We start from the raw sequence: 25,790 nt of genomic DNA, 5'->3' as shown, positions 1-25,790 counted from the left end.
ATCAGACAAGTTATTCACACTTCAACTAAAAATATTGAAAATAACCACATACCCTAAATCAATGTATTGTAATATCAGAGAGCACGTAATCACTGAAACTTGGTGAAATTTATCTGGATTAGATTATCAACAATACCAAAAAACCAGTTTTTGTTAGAAATATAAAGTAAAACAAAACCAAACCATTAAATTAAATTAAGAATTTAAAACAATTTTACAACTCCAAAAGAAATGTGATTACTGTATCACTGTCTGCATTTTCCAAATCAGGCCTGTGCTCTGGCAAAAACTTATTATGTGCATTGCCTTATTGTCGATGAAAAATCTGCTCATCTACTGGTTTCTGCAAGTAGAAAGTCTTAAGGAAATTTCAGCAGCTTCTTCAGAACCACAGCTTTGTTCACTTTTTAAACACCTAAGTAACGTTAAAGATTTGGGGGGCTGGAGGGAGGGAGGAAGTTCCAGTTCTGAAAAAGCTGAAAATCAGCCAACATAAAATGTATTCAAATTCATTTCTAAGTCAATGGATGCAGTCATAAACTTTGACAGTGCTCAGCAAAGCTTGAAAAAGAGCACATGGAAAGCATCACTTTTTCAAAATACTAAATAGCATTAATGAGACCACAGCACCTTAGAGCTGGTAACAAAGAGCTTTTAAAATAATAGCTCTGCTATCACTTGCAATAAAAATTGTGACAAAACATTTTTGGAGGAAAAAAAAAACCAAAAACCACCAACAAACTGGTCAGCAGAGTTTTCCTGTTTGTACAGTTCGTGTGTATGTGTGTAACAGGGAAGGTCAGATTCTTACCTTCATACAGATTCTTTCTAGAATTCCCCACTCAATTACCTTCCATACAACCTCTGACTGAAAGAACAAGAAGGAATTCAATATTTCCTTGTACTTCCTTAATTTTTCTATTGTGTAAAAGGATGATGAGAATAACGATGGCCAATGTTGGGCCCTTTATACAATTTACTGTGCTCTGTTCTTTAAAACACATAAAAAACCCAATTAAACAAAACTTATTTCCTCTTGTAATTGAGTAAAATTGAATTTTAAAAGAAACTATCAAATCATATAAAAAAAGTCCAATATCAGCTTGTTCTGTTCTAATGGGAAACAACCTTCTTATTTAAGAAACATCTTAAAAGAATGAATTTGAAAAACAAACAACACGCACACACAACACAAACCAAAACTAAAAAAAAAAAAAAACAACAAACAACTCATGCTCTTCTATAGGGCTATGGAAGGAAAGAAAGTCGAATTGATTTTTCAGACTCATATTCTCAAAGACAGGAAAGGCATCTTTGAGGGCATAATAATACAGTTGTGAATCTAATATGATGCTATAAGGAAAAAAAAAAAACACAAATGTAAAGTTTGAAAAGTAGTCTTACAAGACAATGTAGTAGCATAAAAGTGATAAAGCAGCTGCTGCAATTATACCACTGTCTGGCTGGAGCTCTGCAGCTGGAGGAATTATCCTAGATAAAACAGAAGTATCTTTCAAGTAAGAAACTTCTGTATAACACAGTTTTACAAATATTTCCATCTAAGACAATCCCAGTAAACTCAAGTGATGTATTAGGTACCATGGTAAGCAGCACAGTGCAGCAGAAGAGACACTTAATTGGAATGTAGGGCTTTGTGGTTCCTTTATTGACTCTTGTATTAATCTGGTATTAAAAGGTTGGACCAGGTGATCCTTGAGGTCCTTTCCAAGCTGGTATTCTATGATTCTATGATTCTGTTGTGTGACTCTGGACAAATCATACTTTCTTTCTTCTATTTCTTTTTTTACACTTTAGCACAATGAAAATACGATGTTTAAGGCAAATGCCGCTGCAAAGTGAACAATATGTCAGAAGGAACCAAAACCACAGTGACAAATGCCATTAAAAAATCAAATTGATAGATACCTTAGATAAACAATGTCACAACCACAAGACAGTATGAAAAATTGCCTTTGTGTAAAAAGAAGCACGTAATATACTGAGGGACCCAGTTTTTCAGAACAACTTGGGAGACAAGTCTGTATAAATAAGAGTGTTTAATGTATTTCTTTGTCAGAAGTGCCTGCACTACCGTGAAAACAAATGCAGTGTGCTCGCAGGTTTGGTTTATGTATGTATGTCAGTGTCCCCCAAAGTGCTAACAAGGCTATTCAGTTCCTGGTTAGCGATAAATCAAATGTTTCTACCTGTCATTATGCTGTGTTTCACAGACACACCATACAGCTATAATTTGAAGAAATAAGAACAGCGTGACAATACCACGCCACACTGCAGCTTTCGATGAGCCGGTCTGATGTGTTAAAAGAACAGAGAACTAATTTAGAGAAATAAGTGAGTATTTTTCCTTCTAGGACAGTGGGATAACTAAATTCATAGTAGTTTGATGAATATCACACTCAGGTAGAAGTGCACAGCCAAGAGCAGATGGAGTAGCAACAGCCCCCACCTCCGCAGCCCCCAGCAGTCCTCTCCCGACTCTGTTCTCCAAACATAAATGGAGATATTGTTTCCCCGAAATATCGGTGATGTTCACTTCTCACATATGTGAGTTATATAAGCATCTCAGAGGTACTACATAAACATACTCAAAATAGTACCAAGCGTAGTCTAATCAGGAAATTTCACTAAGTGCAATTTTTGAGCTATTATATGTAACCTGACAAAATTTTGAAATATTTTGAATTTAACAGTTCAGATATTCATACTTATTACTAACAATGAAATAAACAACCTGTAATACATTGAATAATAAGGGAATAATTGTAGTATTACGGAAAACATATTTCTCTATATAAATGGTGATTAGGTTTTTCTAAAGTGTGTTTCATTTGTGTATTTTTACTATCTCTAACAAACTTGTTTGGATGAGGGCTCGCTACAAAAACTCCTTTGCAAATAAACTGGTTACTGTCCCAGTACAAACATATTGAATGTATTTGATAGGAAAACACGCAAAGCACCTGGTGCATTGCCATACTATTTTTTCTACCATCAAAAGAAGTGCTAGCAATGTGGTATGGTTAAACTTACAAATAGTATTTTTTGATTGCTAGATCTTTTTACAATACTAATTTACTACAGAGGAGCATTTCGGGGAGAAAAAAAAAAAATAATCAAGAAGCCCACTAGATGGTGCTCTTATACAGAAAATCCAGACCAGCAGCACCATTCTCACTGCTAAAGGTGAACAGAGGTAACAAGATCCTAACTGCTAGTAAGCAAGGCTGCTTCCCTTTACAGAGGTCACAATCCTGCTATGCATTTGATACCAAAATCCTGTCATTTCAAGTGCTATCCCTTGTACTCTGGAGCTGACATTTCCACAATAATATATATACATTCCCATACACACACAAGCACGGAGAAAACATTAACCATAATATCGTAAAGCCAACTACTAAGATTAAAAGTAGAATGAACTTCTGAAGCTGGTGATTAAAACATTTTAGGATCATAGAATCACAGAATAGTTTGGGTTGGAAGGGACCTTTAAAGGTCACCTAGTCCAACCCCCCTGCAACGAGCAGGAACATCTTCAACTCGATCAGGTTGCTCAGAGCCCCGTCCAGCCTGACCTGGAATGTTTCCAGGGATGGGGCATCGACCACCTCTCTGGGCAACCTGTGCCAGTGCCTCACCACCCTCATTGTAAAACTTTTCTTCCTTATATCTAGTCTGAATCTATCCTCAATTTAAACTTGGTTTGAGCTTCTTGCTGCTAAACTACTCCCATTCTGCATGGAAAATTCTGGGGGAAAAAAGACCAAAAGTAGCACACAGAAGGGGTTGAGGTGGGCAGGAAAGAGCTGCAATAACATGGACGAAAAAGCTTGTTCAGCCCTTAGCATCATCAGGACCCTGAAAATTTACTCTGCTTATTCCTCTCTTGAAAGGTCAGTTCAGCATCCACAAACATATTTCTCTGCAAACAGGTAAAATTTTTAGGTATACTGTAAAATACAACATTGCGCTCTTGCTCATTATTTTCTTAATATGCGAAGGATGACCAGTCTGTGATTTTTCCCCACTCAGGGGAGATGCAAGGAGCGTAAAAAGTGCCAAAGGATCTCACTACTGAATAGAAGCTTTCGAAGCATTGGGATGCAGCCCTACTGCCTTCACACATGAAATGATCGACTCGACACCATTCCAGTTTAAAGGTCACTTCAGCTGCACAAGGGAAAAAAAACCCCTGCATTTCATTCAAAGTCATATATGAGGTTATCTGAATTTGCAACACACTTTCTCCAGTGTACAGTAACACAGGCATTCCTATTTAAATTCCGTATATAACTGCTACTATACAGAAATAGCCATTTGGCTGTGCTTCCCTAGACGCTAAAGCTCAACAAGTGTAGTTTCAAATTGCTATGCGTGATGTGCAGTAATATTTTTGCAATTGTTTCTTAGGATTTCAATACTGAAACAAACGCGTTTCAATTCTTATTTTGAAGCTCACATCTTGTCCTTTCATCTCCAACATCATAAATCACTTCTCTAAAGAACATATCTACAAATAAATTGAGATTCCGTAAATATTCTGCAAAATCCACTCTCAGGCGGAACATCTAGTACAGTTATTTGTCCAAAAAGCAGTAAAATTTTAAAGGTAGTCACTTAATGATACAGCATATCTTCTGTCCGCTAACCTTATCTCACATTTTGACTGCTCTTAATTTTATTACAAAAAAAAGCATCTTTTGCTATTGTTGTACCCAAGTATTTTATCTTTTCAGTTTCTATTTTTTGGGGTTTTTTTTTTCATTACACACCTTTTGGATCTTTCACTCCATTTAAGGAAGATTGCATTTACTAGCCCTGAAAAATATTCTCAAAGGATTATTAATATCTTCAAGAAATATGTTATGATAGTCCATTTATTAAGTATGAACTTCATTTTACAGCCTGGAGGACTGTGACCAGTGTCATCAGAGACTTTTTTTCTCATAAAACGTAGTCATCTCCTACATGGTAGGCTTGCACTGTTCAAAAATTTATTAAAGATTGAGCTACTCTGCCTGGAATTTTTCTGTTCAAATCCTTCTCATAATAAAAAATTGTACATATTCAGTACCTCGGGACTATCACAAATATAGAAATACCTCATGTACCAAAAATAATTTTAACCACCTCTTCTAGTTCTCAGCCAGATCAATTCCTTTATAAACCAAATTATTATCATACTCGTTCAAGACTCAATGCGGTTTTGAAATCGGAGAGTAAAGGGATGACACAAAGGCACAGCAGTTCAAGATGTAACACGGATCAACATCACTGGTAAGCAACTTTAGAGACAAATGGATGTGTGCACACACACAGAAACAATAAATCACTGGAGTATTAAAATAACGTCAAGTATAGGGTGTGACTGTTTGGTTTAACATGTATTAAAAAGCAAGGACAAATATATACATTTTAACAGATACAGTATCATGTTATTCTATTGATAGATACAGAACTTGCCAATTTACTATATACACACAAGCACAAAACTCAAGGAGAAAGTCAGCTAAGCAGATTCATCAGTTCTGATGTTTTCTTTCTGGAGCAATACAAAAGATGAGAGATACTGGCCTTTAGCATCAACGGAAAGCAGGGGTTTTGGTCCTTTTTTCCTTTAGATACCTCTTCTCCCCCTTTTCTAGTTAACAGGCTTTATTAATTTAGTTTATCTGTGGCTCATAATTTATTGTAGTCAATCCTAGCCTTTCTCCAAGCACAGAAATACTCCTTTTCATGGGTCTATGCTGCATGCATAGTAAACATTTTTGTATTTACAAAACTGTTACACCTACCCTTGCAGTACTGCACAAGAATGATTACCTCATTTTTCATATCAAAATCTAAAGCAAAATATTTAGAATTGGTTAAAGTGTTAAGTATTTAGGGTGCCCTGTTTGAAACCCCTAGAATTTGAATTTCTGCAGTGGTTAGCACTTCTAAAGTTTTGTCAGCACATCCCACTGACACAGCTACATTCCGAAAAACTAAGAAATCACTATCTCAATCCATGTTCTGAAAGAAGGCACTCTCCTACTCATCAGAGACCCCCAGTGCCCAATAAATACTATTTTTGCCTGTCACTGCCCCCTCCCCATTCCATCATGCGAATGTGTCCCCCACCTATGTGCCTGCAGCCTTTGCTGTGGCAGATAGCCACTCTACATCTATTTATCCCATCACTTTATACGCACATGTAAATATATTTTTATATCCACATCCCACATATACTTTTACCTCTTTCCAGTCGCCAACCCCACATCGGAGTGTAGACGCCATGTACCTTCACCTCGGTTTTCATCTAGCACAGGTTTCTGGTCTTTCTCATTTAATTTCTTTGCACTTAGTAATTTTACTATCTTTTTATCTACCTCCCCACTGCACTCCAGTTTAATGGGTAGGTCATGTCCCTGGTACACACCATGAAGGCTATGGGGGGAGCATGGAGGGTACGGGATGAATCAATCCCGCAACACTCAACATGTGACAACACGGCAGTCCCTTTATAATCAGAACAGCTGAGACCTTACCAGACCAAAACTGCCATTTCCTGAGTGAAAACAGAATATTTTTAGAATTCACATAAGTTCTTAACAAACTTCTCTATGTAACTTGAATAAATTTGGACAAGTGTCATGAGGGCAGGTAAAAGGTACATCCTTAGTTGCAGTAAGAACCCAGAAATATTTAATGAGCGTAAAATATATACCAAATTTTACTAATTAATTACTTTAATAATAAAACCAGGAATATCTGGATTTAAATGATCTAAAATTAAAGCAGGAACATTTAAGTTAAAGGACAAAAAACGAGGCATTAAACACGCACTTTTGTAATCAATCAACTTCAAACAGTACTTTAAAGCAGCAAATCTAGTAAGAAACAGATTTGTGAACTCTCATTTCAACATAAATTATCTCCAAGAAGCAATAAATGACAACTCTTTCCAAAACTTTGCTGCTAATAACTCACAGGTGACATTATACCAAAATTCACCACTGTATAGGGTATGACAATTAACATGACACCTATTTAAACACAACAGCTGAAGTGCTTAAAATAGGTAGAATAATTATTGGTATTACATGTGATGATATTTTGATTGAGAAAATATGCAGAAGATTTCCACTGCAGTGATTTGAAGCATTAAGCCACAGAACGCTGATTCTGAAATTTGAGATAATGAAGGCTGAGTAGTGCTAAATATTACGGAAAAAACTGTAAACTTATTTTTAATATAGAAGAATTATCTTGTCATATAATACAAGGTTTAGTATGCACTTCATACCAAATACAAATTGATCTCAATCAATATGACTGATACTGTAAAATAAATATACTGTAAAATTATTTTCACTAGAAAATATAAACTTCCTTTTCCTTGCTGAAGTAAAAATCAAACTTTTTTCTCCACCATCTTTCTACCCATAACATAGTTTCACTACTCTGGTAATTTTTCTTACTTTCTTGCTTGTAAAACATAAGGGTAAATTCACAATCATCCCACCATCGCAGCTATAAATTTTGGCTTTCCCTGGAGTTTAGGGAATGTCATCTCTGTTGCAAAATTAGGTGTGAATAAATCTCATTCAACAGCTAAGCAGTGAGGCAAACAGGAAATATGGTTAGAAAGCAGATAAAACAACAGTTTCAATCTTTGTGTCCTCAGTAAGTCAGAGGATAAAGTTTTCATTTAGTTTCTTAAAACTAGAAAGAAAACTCTCAAAAAAGACAGGCTGTTTTTCCACATGTAATTGCGAACAGAGCACGATACTACGGATATACATCTCGCATACGCATTCATGATGCCTGCAACATCACGTAAAATGGAAAAGACTTTACCTGATGAGAAAAACGAAGAACAAATATTCTCACAAAGAGGCAGGGGACAATCTCAGATGTCTCGCATAGTCTTCACTAAATTTACTTTCACTAAGCACAACGCCTCTCTTTGCATTGAACAGCAGCCTTTTCCAGAGAGCAGCAGCATCATCAGTTTGGGACTGAGAAGTCACATGTTTTCTGTTTGTCAAACCTCTGCTGTCCATAACATGCTGTCCATAAAGGCCCCCACAAAAGCCAGGGTACAATCAGACCAAACAGGGACATTAACCTCAGGATCTTACCAATAAGGGACCTATGAGCTGAGAAGGCCCTGAAAACCATGCAGAATTCCTTAAATCTTGACCCACAATAATTTTACAGGAAAAACTATAGATCTAGAAATATAGATATTAAAAAAAAAAAAAAAAAAAAGATCAGTATAGTCTATGCAGGCAGTACTGTTACATTTAATTGAAAAGCATGATGGAACTGGAGTCAACCTTTGGATCCTGCAGTAGTTCTGAATGGTTTTACCCTCTTTGCTTGTCTCTTCCTACACCCATCCACACATTTTCTGCTGTCACGTTTCCACCTCTAACCCCATTTTCCTTTTGCTATTATTTGTATACTCATTCTCTGCCTTTTTTCAATACCTTACTCAATCTTGGAGCTTCCCTTGATCCTATAAGACTTACCCTTCCTACTACCGTCTCCAAAGTAGACCCGATAACAGTAAGCCATCGATGCAGAAGACAAGCCCAGTCCAACACAACAGGAGATGAACCACCTGCACTGCACCTCCACTTTCAGCCCTAAATACAGCTGGACTGAGTAGCTCCTGATTGTGTGTGACAGATGCAAGCATTGTAATCTTCTGTATTATTCAAAGTGAAAAGGACATACTAATTCCCTAATAATAATTTTAACAAACCCTTACCTAAAGTCAGAATGAAAGAGGAAAATATTTTCAGATACTGTCGGCAATTATGTTCTTTTTTCACTTTCTAAAGTACAGTCCTCAAGTGTGAGATAGGGAAAAATCGTAAGACAGGACTGGCAATGAAATTAACAGTTAAACAATTAGCTGTTAAGGAAGATGCTTAAGCAAAACTGTAGCTATTGCTGGAATAGAGGCTGCAGCACTTCGCCTGCAGCTGAAGTGACTTGTATCAACGTGTGAAGATGCTTTTTCCATATCTTTCATTAATGTAATTCATAACTCAAGTTGAATGTTAACGTTTCCAGGATGCTCAGCTCCATCACCATCTTTATTTTATTGTCTTGACTTCCCAACTTGCCAGACAAACATGTTTTTACCATTCAACCAATCACAGATCTTGGTCACAGACCTAAATTGCCAGATTAATCAGACTTTGCATTATTTAGAACTATGTAGCTAGATTTTTCAAGGACACTAGGGCAAAAGACTTCTTTCTCTCTATCACAGCCACTGCATACGAGCGCAAATAACTCCTTATAATTCAAGTCCATTATCACCAAACAGCTATTCCTCATTAAAAATAACACAAATCAATGTCTGCACTTTGGCCTCTGCAGTCTGAGGAAATGGACCTGAATGAAAAGGGAAATTTGAGTCCCGTTCAAGAAACACTTCGTTAAAAGCACTGTAGATTGCATGGAGAAACACTTTATTTTCCATACGCTTCTGATACTTACATCGAATTCATTTAATGCAGCAGCAAGCTCTCCTATGCCAGTGTGCCCCTTGTTCTCATCGGTGGGCGAGGTGGCCTGGGCAGCGTTGGAAATACCAGCAATTGCTTCTTGTACTTGCTTGAAGACATAGTCTCTGTTGGCCCTAGTAGCTGCAACGTCAGGGTGACGGAGAAATGCTTGGGATGCAGTATACAACATAGTGGCATTCTTCTTCAGAGCACCTCGAGCTGCAGCCATTTCATCCCTGCAGTGAGGATCTTTCAGTTCCTATACAAAAACACGCAATTTTTATAGTGGTAAATGAAAGTTTTTGTGTTAGAATGTATTGGCCATACAGCTTAAGTGTCTCTGCATAAACACCATCCAGTGATTTTGCAGAGATGGAATCAATGACAGAATCTACCATAAATCACAGAAAGAAATCTCCCTCCTGCCCAAGAAGGTCCATACTTGGACTGTGTAGTTCTGTGTAGCTACAGCTATTACATTCTGCTTCACAATATCTTCTTATCAAAGAGTCTATATGCTTCCCTTTCCTTCGTATTTTGTTCTATTCCTCATATCATTTAGTGTTTGTTTTAATGACATACGCTTCCTTTTGTTTCCCTGACAACAAGCACCAGATACTGTACAATATGTTACCACAATAAGATGACACTGTATTACTGTTATTTAAGACAGGAATTTATTTAATTATAGGATATATCAAATTGTCCATGAAAGCCTTTCAAACATTAGGCAAGGTAGTCCTACCAATATTGATAAGGAATAACCAAACATTATTACTTCCATTTTAAAGCTATGAACAAAGAAGTCTGGAGAGCTGAATAGTTTGCTTATGTTCACACATAGAATCTTGGGCAAAAATTGAAAAAGAATCCAGATATTCTGGATTTAAAGGATCTACCCATTGCCTTATTTCGACCACATACAACTGACAGGTAACAGTTTTCAGAGAGAATTAAGTTCCTAAAAACTTTATCAGGCTACAAAACAGAAGAGATGAAAGGAAAATGTACGAACATCTAAGTAGTAAGTTCTAATGTTGTCAAGATTTTCCAGTTATATGGGAAACCTTACTGGCATTATAAAAATGCACCTTAAGAAGAATATTTTTAAAAGTTTATAACTAAGATTTTCTGTTATATTTCAATACCTCCTATAAGAACTTAAGAGACATATACCTTCATTAGCTTTCACTTTTTTCTTTTCCCTGTATTTCCACAAGGGAAGTGTCTGAACATACAGAACAGTACTGTTCATACAGTGACTAGTTTTTACATTTTTAATTTAGTTTAATTTCAGTATAACTCTGAAAATGTTATATATCGTAAAAAAATACAATAGTGATACAGAAGTAAAATGTCATTACTGTAATGCAGAAAATAAAGTAAATAGACAGATGAATATGGAAAGCCAGCTTTCTAAATCCGGTGTGCTATGCAATACAAAGACGACACCCCTGAATGATTGGTGGTATTCAAAACTAATCAAAGTTGGAGAGACCTTATACAACTCCACAGTGACAGCACTGTCTGGACTCTTAAAAAGAACAGTGTTCAGGAGAAAGTTATCTTTATTGCAAAGTTGTATAATTGCAGGCATTGAATAAATGTTATCGTGACTTTCTGGTCTTTTTTCAATCTGCCTTAGTAATGAATGAACTGAGTACTTTTTTTTTTTTCAAGTATCTGAAAATTAATAATGATGGTTTTAAACACAAAGTAGATTTCTGTTCTTCCTGAATTTGAATTACACTAGACTACCAAAGAGCTTGTGCTTTACCAGCTGTCAGAGTGACCTCGAATCAGGATACGTTAGAATTAAATGGGAGTAATCATCAAATGAAAACTATCCTTAACCCCTGAATCACTTGCCTTTTGATCCTTCATTCTGCTATTAATTGAAGCCACTTGGAAAATATTCTTAAAGAAATTGCATTTTTTTAAAAACTTCATCACATTCAAAAAAATCAATGTGATTAAATTATAGGCCATGACACAGCAATTACTTATTGTACATTTTAAACCAGACTTGGACATAAAATACAAGATCTTCAGAACCAGGACTAACTTTCTCAACCACTGCTTTAAAATGTACTCACCTGTTGTCGTCTAGCAGCTACATAGTTCAGTTTTACCATCTCTTTTCCAAATTCTTTAAAGCGATTTGCTAAATCCTGCTCATTTGTTGCATTTTTCACTGCTTCTAGCGCTTCCTCTACCTAGAACATAATATATCAACTGTGTTAGCATTTTAATCCGGGTGCACTCTTTGACAAAGTCTATAACTATTCTACCCAATACTCTCTATTATATGGCCCCAATTTAGCTTTTACGTCGATCACTGTACAGTGGCTTTATGATAGTCCCACTAACTTTAATTAGGTTTCTTAATAGAGAAGCTGTCTGATTGTCATTCTGCATTAATTTCCATTTACTGTACTTTGGTATCATGTAAAACTAATGCAAAAGGCATAACTATATTAATTTCCCCACTCACACTTATCAGATGAAATGTTTAATATCTGTGGGTTTTAAAACAAAATGGATGAATATGTTCTTAATGTGTGGTACAGGCTTTATGGGAAAACAAAGGGAAGTTATTAATTCTGGACAAGAAATAATGTTTAAAAAGAAAACTCAAGCTTACCATTAAGATTTAAATTTACCCTGATATATTGAAAACACTGTATCTTTGTGAGGGAAATGAAACAATAGATTCAACACAGAATAGATTTATTTTTTCTCTCTTCTCAGCTCTCAGCTTTCTTTTTCGGTTACTTTAAAATTGAGAAAAGAATCTACCAAAGCAAACATACCTGCAGTTACTCAGTCATCCTGTAGCTAACAGGCAAAGATATAAAACCCCAGTTATACTAACAAGTTAATCTACCAAATCTCTTGTGAAACTTTACCTTATGTACAGCAAGAACAAATATCTGAAGGGATAAAATGCTCTTTTCCTACAATAAGTAAAGGAAATTTTCCTGTGTCTAGATGAAAATTCAAAGTTGTATTCCTCTTCCTCACAAGATAAAAATGCAATTCCGAGTAAAAAGATGGAGAACGGAGAAGCTTCCATTCATTCTTCTTTCTAAAACCTATTGCTTCAATCCACAAGAATGTGCATAAGCTTTCAATAACAGACAAATTTTGCCCTTGAAGAGAAATGGCCAATTTTGATGGGGACATGCTCCTGTGCAAGAACAGAGGTTTGCAGCTTACTCTCCAAATGCCGCTGAGAATCTATAAATTTAGCAGTAGCTGGTGTCTAATGAATTTAGAAAGGCACAGTTATGTGCAGGGCCTGCCTTTTTATCATTTGTGTTGCTCTAACTGTGTTTTCTTACCAGCAAGAGAGAATATTTTTATTTTGAGCTTTTACCTACTTACTGCAGATTTACAAACGACAAGGCAGTAGAGTAGCAAACCCATACATTTCTACTGGAAAATGTATAATTCAAGCACATAATTCCATAGCTGTTATGTTGGAAATTTTATACTGAGTCTGAGAGTTGCAAGCTACACCTTATTCAGAATGCAGTTCCCTCTTCTTTTACTCTTAAAAACAACAGCAGTTTTTAAAGCTGAACTATCTGACTGCCTTAGCCATTAACACAAATTACAAAAGCATCACTGTATTACCCAATTTGTTCTTGCAGGATTCCTTGCAAGATATGAACATCTTCCTTACGTATCAAGAAGCATTTATATTAAACTACCTGAAACTTTCATCTTTAATATGTTTGTAATGCTGAGCACAGGCGTGACAAACTGATACACATTTTTGTAAGTCCTGCCAGCTCCCTATTAAATAAGAATGCTAGAGAATTTGCTACAGATTCCACTCTGATAATCAGATTGCAAAAGATGCTGATCATACTCTTATCGTTTCAGTCTGGGCTGAAGCCCATGAAATTCCAAAATGAAGAAACTGGTTATGAGAAGTATTAGAAAGGACATGAGCACAAACCCCCCTTTTATTATAATTTCTTTTACAAATTCATGTTGGAGCAAGTTCTCTATCCTCAAAAAAACACGACTTCACTCAACTGTACAGTTCCTCTGATTAACTACCATGTAATTAATTACAATAGACTCATAATTCTGTATGTGCATGATCACATACTATATTAATATATACCATTTTATGAGCGTTACACAAGCTTCACTGCAATAAGCACTATTACTAATTTTAGTAATGCAAAAGATAATCTGGAAGAAATGACCAAGTGTCCTTCCCGAAAGCATCTGCATATATTCACTCTAAAACATTAATTAAAATGCACTATTTCCCATGAAGTCTGAAGTGTAACTCACTCCTTTGACATGCTTTCAGTAAAAACTACAGTATGTTTCAGTATAAATCAGGCTTTGTAATTCTGACATGCAGAATGATTTCCGTTTATTAATTTTATGGTTAACTTACACCAGTCTTTGAATGTTACCTTTGAGTCAATACAAGAGCTGTCCCTTCATAAATTTTTTTAAAATATAAACACTTTTTTATCTTAGTAATTTAATTTTTATTCATCTAAAATTAGTTTGCATTATAAAATGTTAAGATAAAAATATTTATACTGTCAATCCTCAGAAACAAATTACCCTTTTTAACCTGACCCCCACCACCACATTGAAGGTTTGTAAGTTGAATTTTCCTAAAAACAATGAGAGATGTCTGGCTTCTTGGAAACAGGATTCATAGTAACATCTGATAAATGCAGAGATTACAAACAACATTGCCATACACTGCCCTTGCAAATCTAGGGTGCAAACTGTGTAAGTAAATACACCCACTTAGAAAACAGGATTGGACTTTTGTGTTTTACATAACCCAGTACAGTGCTGTAATAGAAGGAAGAAATCTCAGATGTGAGAAGAATATTTCTCATTGCCTATGAAAGAGCTAGAATCCGAATTTTAATCATAATGTTTAGGAAAAAAAAATTGTTTATAATATTAAAAGTGTTAGCCTCACTAGCAAAAGACTATTTGAATTACAGTTGCATGGAGTGTTATAGTGGGGAAAAATTAAAAGCATATTCGAGAGAGACAATGCTTACACTGCACATGATCCGAGCCACGTGCTGACAATTACAAGAGCGGCATTCTGTTCATTAGAGCAGAGCTCACTAGAATCTGTGCAGAAAAATCTGCCTTTTTCATTATGAAAACTGTTTTCAAACTATCTAGGTTATCTGCACAGTTTGCAAGTTAAAGGGTACTCGTTGTTTTTCAAGAACATAATATTGTTGTACAGTTACACTGTTAAAAAGACAAAATAAATTAAAAAAGAAAACACTTTTTGGACAGTTATTAAAAAGAAGTAACTCTCCGTCTCCTCTGATAAATTCAGACAGGCACTCTGCAGGCTTTAAATATTCTGTATATGATTTTCTGCAAAATTTTATTTTGTTTCAGAGTTTTTGTTTATTTGTTTATGCAATAAAATTGAAATAGTCCAATAACCAGCACAAAAAAAAAAAAGAAAAAAAAATTACATTTCCCACTTTCAACTGCAAAGTCTTTTAATACTCCTATATAAAAATGTGAATGGTAGCAGCCAAAAGTGAATACAAATCCATACCAAACTATCCGGCAATCTTTAATTCCTCTTTATTCTATTTTTCCTCTTTTATGACTGATTAGACACTTGTACTATTGTTTCACTCCAAATTAAAGATTCAATCTTTTGATACAGCCGGAAGCCGTGCAGAGAAGGGGAAAAAAAACCCTAAAAAAAAAACCCACAAAAAACTGGAACAACTGCAGTACCTAAACTCTGCCACAAGATAGCAGTACTCTACAAGTACTGAGATAGTAAAGCATCGGGGTAAGATGCGAAGTGAGTTAAGTAACTGCATCTGTTCAGTTCCGAGAGTTGCTTAAGTATTAGTCCAGTCATTGAAGGTATCTGACAACTTCTACTTTAAGTCTCCAAAAATTAATTTCTGCAAAATCAGAAAATGAATGAGACTAATGTAGAAATGTTATCTCCTACCTCTTTATCAGCACTTTAAGAAAAAACAGTGAAATAGAGCAAGAAATGTGAACAGTGACATCCATTACTGATTTGTTCCTTATTTTTCTACACACAAAACAAGCAAACCCAATATAGAACGTTGAAAATGCATACAATTTTCAGGTGTGATAGAAGCCTCATGACATCAGCCATATCAGCCAGGATGAGTAAGCGAGTGACAGCCGAAAGCAAGGCGCGAGCAGCCCGCACCATGGTGCCCCGTTTCACGGAGGAGCATGGGTCGTCAGCAAACTCCGAAGAGGCAATTCTCATTGTTTCTCCTAGAATTGAAAAAAAAATGGTAATTAAAGACAAGTTTTAGACTTGTGGTTTTTTCCAGAAAGTATAAACAACTCACTAAATAAACTAACTAATGTTAGGAAAAAATTAATGGCCTAGTTACTGAATATTGAATTGCTCAGGAGAAATATTTTTTTTTTAAAACACGTGCAGCAATTGCCTCAATACTCTCTGCCTTTTTTTCTTTATTACCAAACTGTTCTTGTTCTAGATTAATCACCTGCAACAACTAAAAAGGAAACCTGAACACCAAGACAGACCGCTGAGAGCAACCAGCACAGCGTAAGAAAAACAGCAGTGTGTGTTATCGAAATACAGAACTCACCTGCACTGGTAGGGAGGATGGGACAGAGCACCCCACCAGCATCAACCCAACTGCAGCTCTTTACAACTCTGCCTTCAAACTACATCCTTCGCCTTCACCCCGGCTCCCCAGCCCTTGCCTTCTTGCTCAGATACTTACTCCGCTCTCCTCCACTTGGAACAGCTATCACTCCTAATAAAAGTATTTTTTTTTTTTTCCAGATGATAGAATCATAGAACCATTTAGGTTGGAAAAGACCTTTAAGATCATCGAGTCCAACCATTAACCTGACACTGCCAAGGCCACCACTAAACCCTGTCCCTAAGCACCACATCTACATGTCTTTTAAATACCTCCAGGGATAGTGACTCCACCACTTCCCTGGGCAGCCTGTTCCAATGCTTGACAACCCTTTCGGTGAAGAAATTTTTCCTAATATCCAATCTAAACCTCCCCTGGTTCAACTTGAGGCCATTTCCTCTCATCCTATCACTTGTTACTTGGGAGAAGAGACCAGCACCCACCTCACTACAACCTCCTTTCAGGTGGTTGTAGAGAGCGATAAGGTCTCCCCTCAGCCTCCTTTTCTCCAGGCTAATCAACCCCAGTTCCCTCAGCCGCTCCTCATGAGACTTGTGCTCCAGGCCCCTCACCAGCTTCGCTGCCCTTCTCTGGACACGCTCCAGCACCTCCATGTCTGTCCTGTAGTGAGGGGCCCAAAACTGAACACGGTACTCGAGGTGCGGCCTCACCAGTGCCGAGTACAGGGGAATGATCACTGCCCTGGTCCTGCTGGCCACACTAGTTCTGATACAGGCCAGGATGCCGTTGGCCTTCTGGGCCACCTGGGCACACTGCTGGCTCATATCCAGCCGGCTGTTGACCAACACATCCAGGTCCTTTCCCACCGGGCAGCTTTCCAGCCACTCTTCCCCAAGCCTGTAGCGCTGCGTGGGGTTGCTGTGACCCAAGTGCAGGACCCGGCACTCGGCCTTGTTGAACCTCACGATTCCCGTTGTGACCATCGCTGCTATGATTTTACCGCCCAGTCTCCTCTACTCGCTCTAGTTATTCACCATCCCAAACTGCCAGGACATCCCTACAGCTGCCTCTCTGCAGACAAAGCAAAACACTCTCTTGCATAACAAATGAAACATGCTGATGCCTGGACACGTTATTCCTGTTTAATTCCAGCAGAAAGGATCTTATTCAACCTGGTACTTGGTAACTAAATCAAGATTTTATGCACTAGCTTTACTTCTTTTTAGCAGACAGAAGTATTAAAAAAGAATAAACATTACTTAATGCTACCAGCACTGAAAGAGCTTGAGTTCTTTCTGTGAAGCTGAGATCTAATAATTTTCAGCTACTTAAGGAAATACTGCTTTTAAAGGAGTAAGACTAGGACTAAGCTGGAATACAGTAGCAAAATCAGGACAGGGTGAAGATGAAGGAAATATCAGACCAGAAAGAAAGGTGAGCCAAGGACAGTGCAAAGCATTCAGAGAAGTCGGCAAGATACCAGTGGCAAAGACCACTAATCAGAAAGTGATCAGAAAGTGGGAACTTTTTTCCCCCCTGTATTTACAGCAAGGAATAAGTTGCATAACTGGGCATAAAAGTTTTTTTTAAAATCATAATCACCTTTCAAAGATTTGATAATCTAATTTAAGCCAACACAGAACATGAAGCTCAACCAAAAGGTAAATGTTACATTAAATTACACAGAAATGCGGTTAACATCACAAGGAGATCAGGTAAAATCTGTTATGTGAGAAAGACTTAGTGAACGAAAAACAAACAGCACACCACTGGAAGTCAAATAAACTAACAGCTTAATGCAGTGGTAAGTGAAAAGGAGTGGCACATTATTTTTTGCTTTCATATATGACTCGCAGAAGACAGTGAAGGGACTTCTGCCATAGGACGTTCCTTTTTTTTGTAACTAGCAGAAAAGCAACAATATAGCACATAGAGCATACAGAAATGTAGAACATATATCAGCCCATAATTTTCCAAAACAATTCTAGACACTTAAAAATAAGTTTTTCACTAATCATCCAGAAAATGGAATGATGCATTTCTATTTCACAAGTTACTTGCAAAATAATACGGCTCTAGATAGAGGAACAGGAATCTGGACCTATTATTAAAGCTAAAATCTAAATATTTATACTAATAACTATACTGCAAGCATTAGTGCAACATGAGAACTGAAATCCAGCTGACTCCTAGTTGTGATGTGAACATCAAGGATGAATTAACTAGAATACATAAAATAAACTTCAATATAAAATGCTGAGGCCCACAGAAAAATTCACCGATTCAGAAAGGTTATTAGAATGGTTTTGAGTAAGCCGCAATCTTAAAAATTGTTATGAGCTAAAAGAACGTTATTCCAGGCAACAGGGAAAACATGCATCACTTGCTATCTGCCTTCATCCTTGTAGGAAATGGGTGATTACACCACCTTACTTCTTAACATTGTCAGCTGAAAAATAACGAAGTGAAAATGCATCGTCTTCCTTCATAATTCAAGAAATGGGAGAAAAATTATGCATTAAAAACTAGAAATTCAGAGATGTTACTATTAATCCAATCTATGAGAAAAACACTTGTGTATTTTAAAGGACTTCAAAAGGCCATGGAAAACAACCCAGTACGGAAACCTCGAACCCCAGAGCCGAGGCGCTCGCTGTCTCCGTGGTCGGAAGCAACTTCGCTGGACCTGCCCACTGTCAGGTACCAGCTGATGAGTCTTGCTCAGAGCCAGTTCTAATTAGGTTAGACTGTGCCACGCCGACAACTCCAGACCCAAGCTAGCGTAGCTCCGTAGGGCTGCCCTGCTGTTACGCAGCTTTTTTTTTTTTTTTCGGACCAGCTTGGGTATCTCCAAAATGCATTATGTTCTGCTGTGCACACTTGTTAAAAGTATTTCAAATAATCCAGCCTAGCTATGGAATACAATCCCATCGATATATTACCTGGAATTATGTTGTGGCTACGCCAAGCAAAAACTCATTTTTAAGGCAAGCTACTGACTTAGCTTTCTTTATATTTTTAGCCTTTGCTGAAAGAAAGCTCTGTATGCAAGTTGCTTTTTTTAAAATTCAGCATTCTCTAAATGCATCGTAAACTTTCAGCAGTTTCTATATTTAAGTTTGGTTGTTATGACCTTCTTTTCAAACCACAATTTTATTAATTCATATAATAACTGTTTATGCCTGCACAGCTGAATTAATAGGGTTGCGTTAATTTTCACCTATCTTGCTGCTATACTGCCTGAAAACCCACTCCGTCGTATTTTGACACTTTCAGAGAGAAATATGCATTGCCCAACAGCCGGCCAGTGGAAAAGAGAATGTTGAATTGTCCCTGCCTTGCTCTTGGTGTGAACACAAGTCTGAGTTTTTATTTTGTTTTCTTCTCTCTCCAGTTGCTGATTTTTTTAAACTTTTTAAATTATGTTTACTTTTTTTTGCATAGGTTGAAACTGGACAATAATTTAAATATATTACGGGCTACCAACAGATCAATAATTATGCAAGCCTCATTCGCCTAGGAAATGAAGCTGAAAGAAGAGCAAACACCATTTCAAATGAGATTTTCTATTAACCCAAGCTTTGCTATTATTAAAAAATAAAAAAAAAAGTCCTGTTTTGTTTCCAGTGTAGAAACTCAGAAAGGAAGTACTTCTAATATGAAATCAAAGCATATTTACATTGCTTTTAAGACCATTATAACAACATTAAAAAAAAAAAATCCCAGGTGGCATAACTTCCCATAAGACAAAGCAAATAGTGGGGGAGAGACTTTAGACAGCCACAATGAATAATTCCGATCAGAACTCTTTTCTTATTATATTACCATTAGGACCGTGTGTTCTTATTATAATTTGTGTGCCAGTGTATCTTGGATGATAAGCTGATAATATACAATTTCAGTAGAAATATTCAAATGGCTCATTTCTAAGGCTGCATACTTTTCTTAGATTTCCATAAGGTTGCCAAAATACTCAAAAGATTTCTTAAGAGACAATGAACAAACAATCATTGTCAGATAAAGAGAAAATAAAACAAATTCCTAAACATGCTTAAATGTTATATCGCTCAGCATTGCAGAGTCAAAGTTCTAGGTACCTGGTCTCTGCAGAGAAACAACAAGGTTTCTGCCGAGGAGGACCACAGTTTGCTGTACCTACGTTCCCATGCATTTTACCTATGTGCCAAAAATCACTGAAACAAGGAGCAGGGAACTCTGAGGCCACAAAGATTTTTCTGACACATACTTTAAATCAAACAGGTTTTGGAAAAAAATGTCAACAACTCTTGCCTGAGAGTGTGCTAAAAACTGGGAATGAAATTCCCACAAATCTTTTTTATTATTGTTATTATTTTTGAGGCAGTGACTCAAAATATTCCATGTAAAAGGAGAAGCTGAGAGTGACCACAGAATAGCTCAGAGTCTAGCATATGGGCAAGGGTTAGATTTGAATTTCCTAAGCTGGGTATTTGATCCAAAATGTGGATGACTGCATTCATCTAATCAGTGTAGCAACTGGGAAGGCATCATCTTCCCTTCGGTTATTTATTAAAGGAAACAAACTGTCACAGCATTTTGTAGAAAGTTTGATCCAATAAGCACTCTTAGAGCATATCTAGCTGATTGAACCCAAGGGGATACACACAACTATACGAAAAGCCCAGCAAGGCTTTCCCTTATTTACGCTCTAAGGATTCAGACGAGATGGAAGTGATTCTGAGCATCCAGCAACAAAACTTTTGTATGTGAAAGTACTTGAACTTTAGGTATATCCAAGATGAAATGGCAGCCAAAGCAAGCTTCGGATTTTGGAATCAGATGCCTGCAAATTCTTTAACTTCCATTTTGGTACTGAAGAGACTCTACTGTTTTCTGCCAAATTACCAGTCTGTTGCTTCAGATAAAAACTAATATTGAACTATGAAAGAAGGAAATAATATTTGATAATCGGCCAGTGGCACCAGGAAAGCAAGCAGGAAAATTATCTTCTTAGGCTTGACTATCCAAGGAGATACAACTAGCAAATATATTTGAAAATCAACACTGGTGGAAACAGGGAAAAGACACGGAGGGTCAAAAACACAGTTTTAAAAGTTTGGATTAGTTATTTAACCTTAGAAAGCTAGAGTTAGGTGAAATAAACCTTCTCCAAAATAATATAGTAGAAAGTATTAAATAGCCATAAACAAATAAGCAAATCAAAAAAGTGTTAATATAAAAGTTCATAGCAGGTTGTTTAAAAGTTATAAAGAATTAGTAGTTCACAATTTAAAATCTAATAACCTAGAAAACCAGCTGTTATGAGGGAAGAAGGACTGTCTATCTCAGTGCCCGTTAACATATTTTTATCCCTGTACAGCAACATTATCAAACCACTCTTAGGCCAAAGGTAATGTTGGAGCTACAGCTAGTAAAATTATTTTTCAGAGAAACCTTTTTATCTGGAAAAAGCCAACTTTACTTTCAGTTATCCATTTCTTTGTAAATTCATTTCAAGGTATTCTGTAATCTATATTAAATTACTTTCAGTTAAATTTAGGTCAACACAAGAAACACAGACGTCTTGAGTCATCAGGTCTGCTTCCTTGCCACTGCAGACAGCCATGTCATAATATAATTAATAATAATCTTAATATGATAATAACTAGACTCATAAACTTATCAAGCTTCCATCTTAGAAACAGCTCAGACATTTAACCCCAATTAGTCCTACTGGAAGTAGGAAACTCATTCCAAAATGAACTCCAGAATCTGACAGGTTTTTTTCATTAGAGACACTTTAATTCCACACTGACTGTATTTGTAGATAATTTATATCCATTTCTTCTCATGCCTCATTTGTCCTTCAATTTAAGTAAGTATTCTTCTTCCACTGTGTTTCCTATTGTCCTTTTTTTTTTCCTTCATGCATTTCTGCGATGAGCCATAACGGATTAAAGGCAGTACTTCAGTCTACTTATTGCATAGAATATCCATTCCTATAATCATTTCAGCAGCCCTATGAAACAATTATGTTTCTGGAATATGTGTGATAAGAACTGCAGTTTTCTAGGACATAGTATTTGCAGCTACAAGAAATACTTCACCTGATACCTTGCAGGATTCATATACCTTTTTTGTTAGACACAGAGTGTCAGCCACTTTCTCACTAAGACCCCCGCACTAAATTCTTTGGCACCTTGCTTTGAGAAAAAAGCATTCATTTAATTTACATTTTGTAAATTAAGAGACTTAGTTGGGTTACACTGGAGAAAGCCTCTATTAGCCACATAAGAAATGCTTATCATAAAAAAAAAAAAAAGAAAACAAAATGAAAAACCCAAATGAAAACCAAACCCAACCAAATAAACCCCACCCCAAACCACCACCACCACCTCCACAAAAAAAAACTAAGAGTGAACTTCAGCTCAGCGCCTGAATTCTAATGATTACTGGTAGTACTACTACTGATAGTACTACTACTACCAGTAAGTACCTGAAGGGAGGATGCAAAGAGGACAGAGCCAGGCTCTTTCCAGTGGTGCCCAGTGACAGGACAAGGGGCAATGGGCACACACTGAAACACAGGAGGGTCCCTCTGAACATCAGGAAACATGTTTTGACTGTGAGGGTGACCGAGCACTGGCACAGGTTGCCCAGGGAGGCTGTGGAGTCTCCAGTCCTTGGAGATATTCAAAAGCCATCTGAACACAGACCTGGGCAACTGGTTTTAGGTGGCCCTGCTTGAGCAGGAGGGTTGAACCAGATGTCCTCCAAAGGTCCCTTCCAACCTCAGCCATTCTCTGATTCTGTGAATCTGACAACAGCCACACAACAAGCCACTTTCCTGCACTTCAGTAATGACTAGAAGATGTGTCCAAAGTTATTATTTAGGTTCTGGGATCTCATCAGCTTGAGAAGGTTCAAACCTACAGTTACCGTCTCCCAACATCACGATCAAGACCACTCAGCTTGCTCTGATAGGATTTGACTGGGGGACCTACTCTATCTATCCTTCCTTGAGGGGTAATGAAAGATTAGATTTGCCATACTCAGTCACCTTCTCCTAACAAAGTAGCGGCACCTAGAAATGGAGTCTGTTAGACCTGATTCTCAAAAAAACCCTTCTCCCTTAGATTTTCAAAATACGATGTCATTTCATTTTGGATATTAAATTCAGGCACTCATATAGGAGCAGTTAAAGATGTCTTTACATGTATTTAACCAGAATGGTGTACAAATACAAGTCACCTGGTAATCTGTGTAAGGTAATTCAAGCACTACAAGCTTAACTTCTGCAAAAAGCTATCAACAGATGATTGCAAAGGTCACCAAAATGCCGAATGATTCAGTATAAGCCAAAAACTGAACACTCCAAAAAATGAACATCAAAAGGGCAAAAGGAATGTACAATCTATTGCATGTCTCATGCTGAATCCTATTCAAATTTTTACTTCTCATCATTAAAAGTCTTGAAACGGATTAAGGCCCCAAACAACTGGAAAGATGTTAAGTGATTACTACATATCAAAAGCGAAAATCAGCCTAAAGGAAGAAAAACCAGAAAACCAGATGAAGTCAACAAATCTATAATTTTTTTCCTATAATTTTATATACATGTACATATATATATATATATATTCACATATTCAAAGACTATATATATACACACACATCCATTCAGAAAATTTTATATATTCTGAACATATTTCCAGAAACTGTTAGGCTGATTGCTTCCTACTTTTTACTGAAAAGAAAATATTTTTATTACACCAGTATCTAGGGAAAGTGTTAATAAACAACAGAAATGTGTAAGTATTCTGTAATGTTCTTAGACAGATACACACACAAAAATATATGTACTTACCTAAGTATGTATATCAAAGAGAAATTAAAGGATGATGACATGATTTTTTTCAAAAAATAAACAACCTGCAAGTGTAACTGACAAAAAAGCAACCCTGTTATTTTCATAAATGTGAGCTTTCATAGGATTTAATTTACAAACAAATAATCAGATAAAAAGCTGTTTAAAAATATCAGCGTGTCCATATTAAGTGGAGTAACAGATTACTAATATTTACAAAAATAATAAGCAGGTTAAATAACCAGCCTTTACTGATAAGACTTGTCTTTGGGAATCCCAGGCACCCTTGCTTAGGGAACATTTAAATAGACTGGGCATACCTAAGTCATAGAATCATTTGGACTGGAAAAGACCTTTAAGATCATCAAGTCCAACCATTAACCTAACACTGCCAAGTCCACCGCTAAACCCTGTCCCTAAGCACCACATCTACACGTCTTTTAAATACCTCCAGGGATGGTGACTCCACCACTTGCCTGGGCAGCCACGACTGTTTTAAGCTGTTCAAAACATTAAATGGAAAGCAGAGCTCTAAAATTGAGGAAAGTGCCTCAAAGTATACAGGGACAACTTGTAGAGAAACACTGGAAAAACAGCTTTCTCTGCAATGTTAATTCTAAAAAGCTCTAATGAGCCCAGGAAGCTACAACAACTGTTCTGAATCACCCTTACTTTGAATCTAACAACCTCAGTGCAGTAAAGAAACTTTTTCTCCAAAAGTGAATCTAAAAGCATTCCACGGCAATACGCTGCACTTGAGCCCATGAGCCTGGATGGAGTGCACCCACAGATGCCAAGAGAGCTGCCCCTGTTCACTCTCAATTACCTTTGAAAGGTCACGGTGATTGATTGGGGTAGCTTCCCAAAAAAGGGAAGAAAGCAAGTGTCACTCCTTTCTTTGCGAAGGGAAAGAAAGTGGATCTGGAGACCTATAGGCCAGTTAGCCTCACTTCGATCCCTGTAAAAAAGATGGAGCAAATACTCCTGGAAGCCATTCCCAAATTTATGAAGGAAAAGAAGGTGATTGGGAATAGTCAGTATTATGAAGGGGAAAACACACCCAATCAATCTGACAGACTTCTACAATGAGATGACAAGGGGAATCATAGAACGGTTTGGGTTGCAAGGAACCTTTAAAGATCACCTAGTCCAACCCCCCTGCCGTGGGCAGGGACACCTTCCACTAGACCAGGTTGCTCAAAGCCCCATCCAACCTGGCCTTGAACACAAGGAGAGCAGGGGGTGTTATAGAACAGAATAATTTAGGTTGGAAAAGACCGTTAAGGTCATCAAGTCCAACTGTAAACCTAACACGGCCAGCTCCACCAATAAACCATGTCCCTAAGTGCCACATCTTGCCCCTAAGTGCCACATCATATTGCTTATCTTGACTTCGGTAAGACTTTTCTCACTATCTCCCGTAACATCTTCCTAGACAAACTTATGAAGTGTGAGCTTGCTAAGTGGATAGTGAGGTGCATTGAAAATTGGCCAAACTGCCAGTCTGGGTCGTGATCAGTGGCATGAAGTCTAGCTGGAGGCAAGTCACTAGTGGAGTATCCCATGGGTTAATACTGGAGCCAAGACCATTTAATTTCTTCATTAATGACCTTGATGATGGGACAGAGAGCAAGTTTGCCAATGATACAAAACTTGGAGGAGCGGTTGATACACCACGTGGTTGTGCTGCCATTCAGAGGGACCTCAAAACCCCAGAGAAATGGGCAAACAGAAATTTAATGAGGCCCATTA

The 25,790-nt window shown here is 37.1% G+C and overlaps 1 protein-coding gene across 2 annotated transcripts in view; it reads right to left on the bottom strand.

The window, feature by feature from the left end:
- Positions 1–25,790, bottom strand: part of CTNNA2 (catenin alpha 2) — a 460,705-nt gene that overhangs the window by 373,526 nt on the left and 61,389 nt on the right. For both annotated transcript variants that reach the window (XM_030042992.2, XM_030043077.2), the window contains exons 3-5: positions 15,661–15,827; positions 11,627–11,746; positions 9,523–9,789 (exon numbers count right to left, since the gene is read on the bottom strand). In XM_030042992.2, coding sequence (XP_029898852.1) covers positions 9,523–9,789; positions 11,627–11,746; positions 15,661–15,827 — 554 coding nt within the window. The remainder of the gene's footprint in view (positions 1–9,522; positions 9,790–11,626; positions 11,747–15,660; positions 15,828–25,790) is intronic.

This window comes from Aquila chrysaetos, chromosome 1 (assembly GCF_900496995.4).
Source record: "Aquila chrysaetos chrysaetos chromosome 1, bAquChr1.4, whole genome shotgun sequence".
Taxonomy (NCBI): Eukaryota; Metazoa; Chordata; class Aves; order Accipitriformes; family Accipitridae; genus Aquila; species Aquila chrysaetos.
Note: the sequence above shows the minus strand (reverse complement) of the source record. Positions and strands in the feature narration are given on the sequence as shown.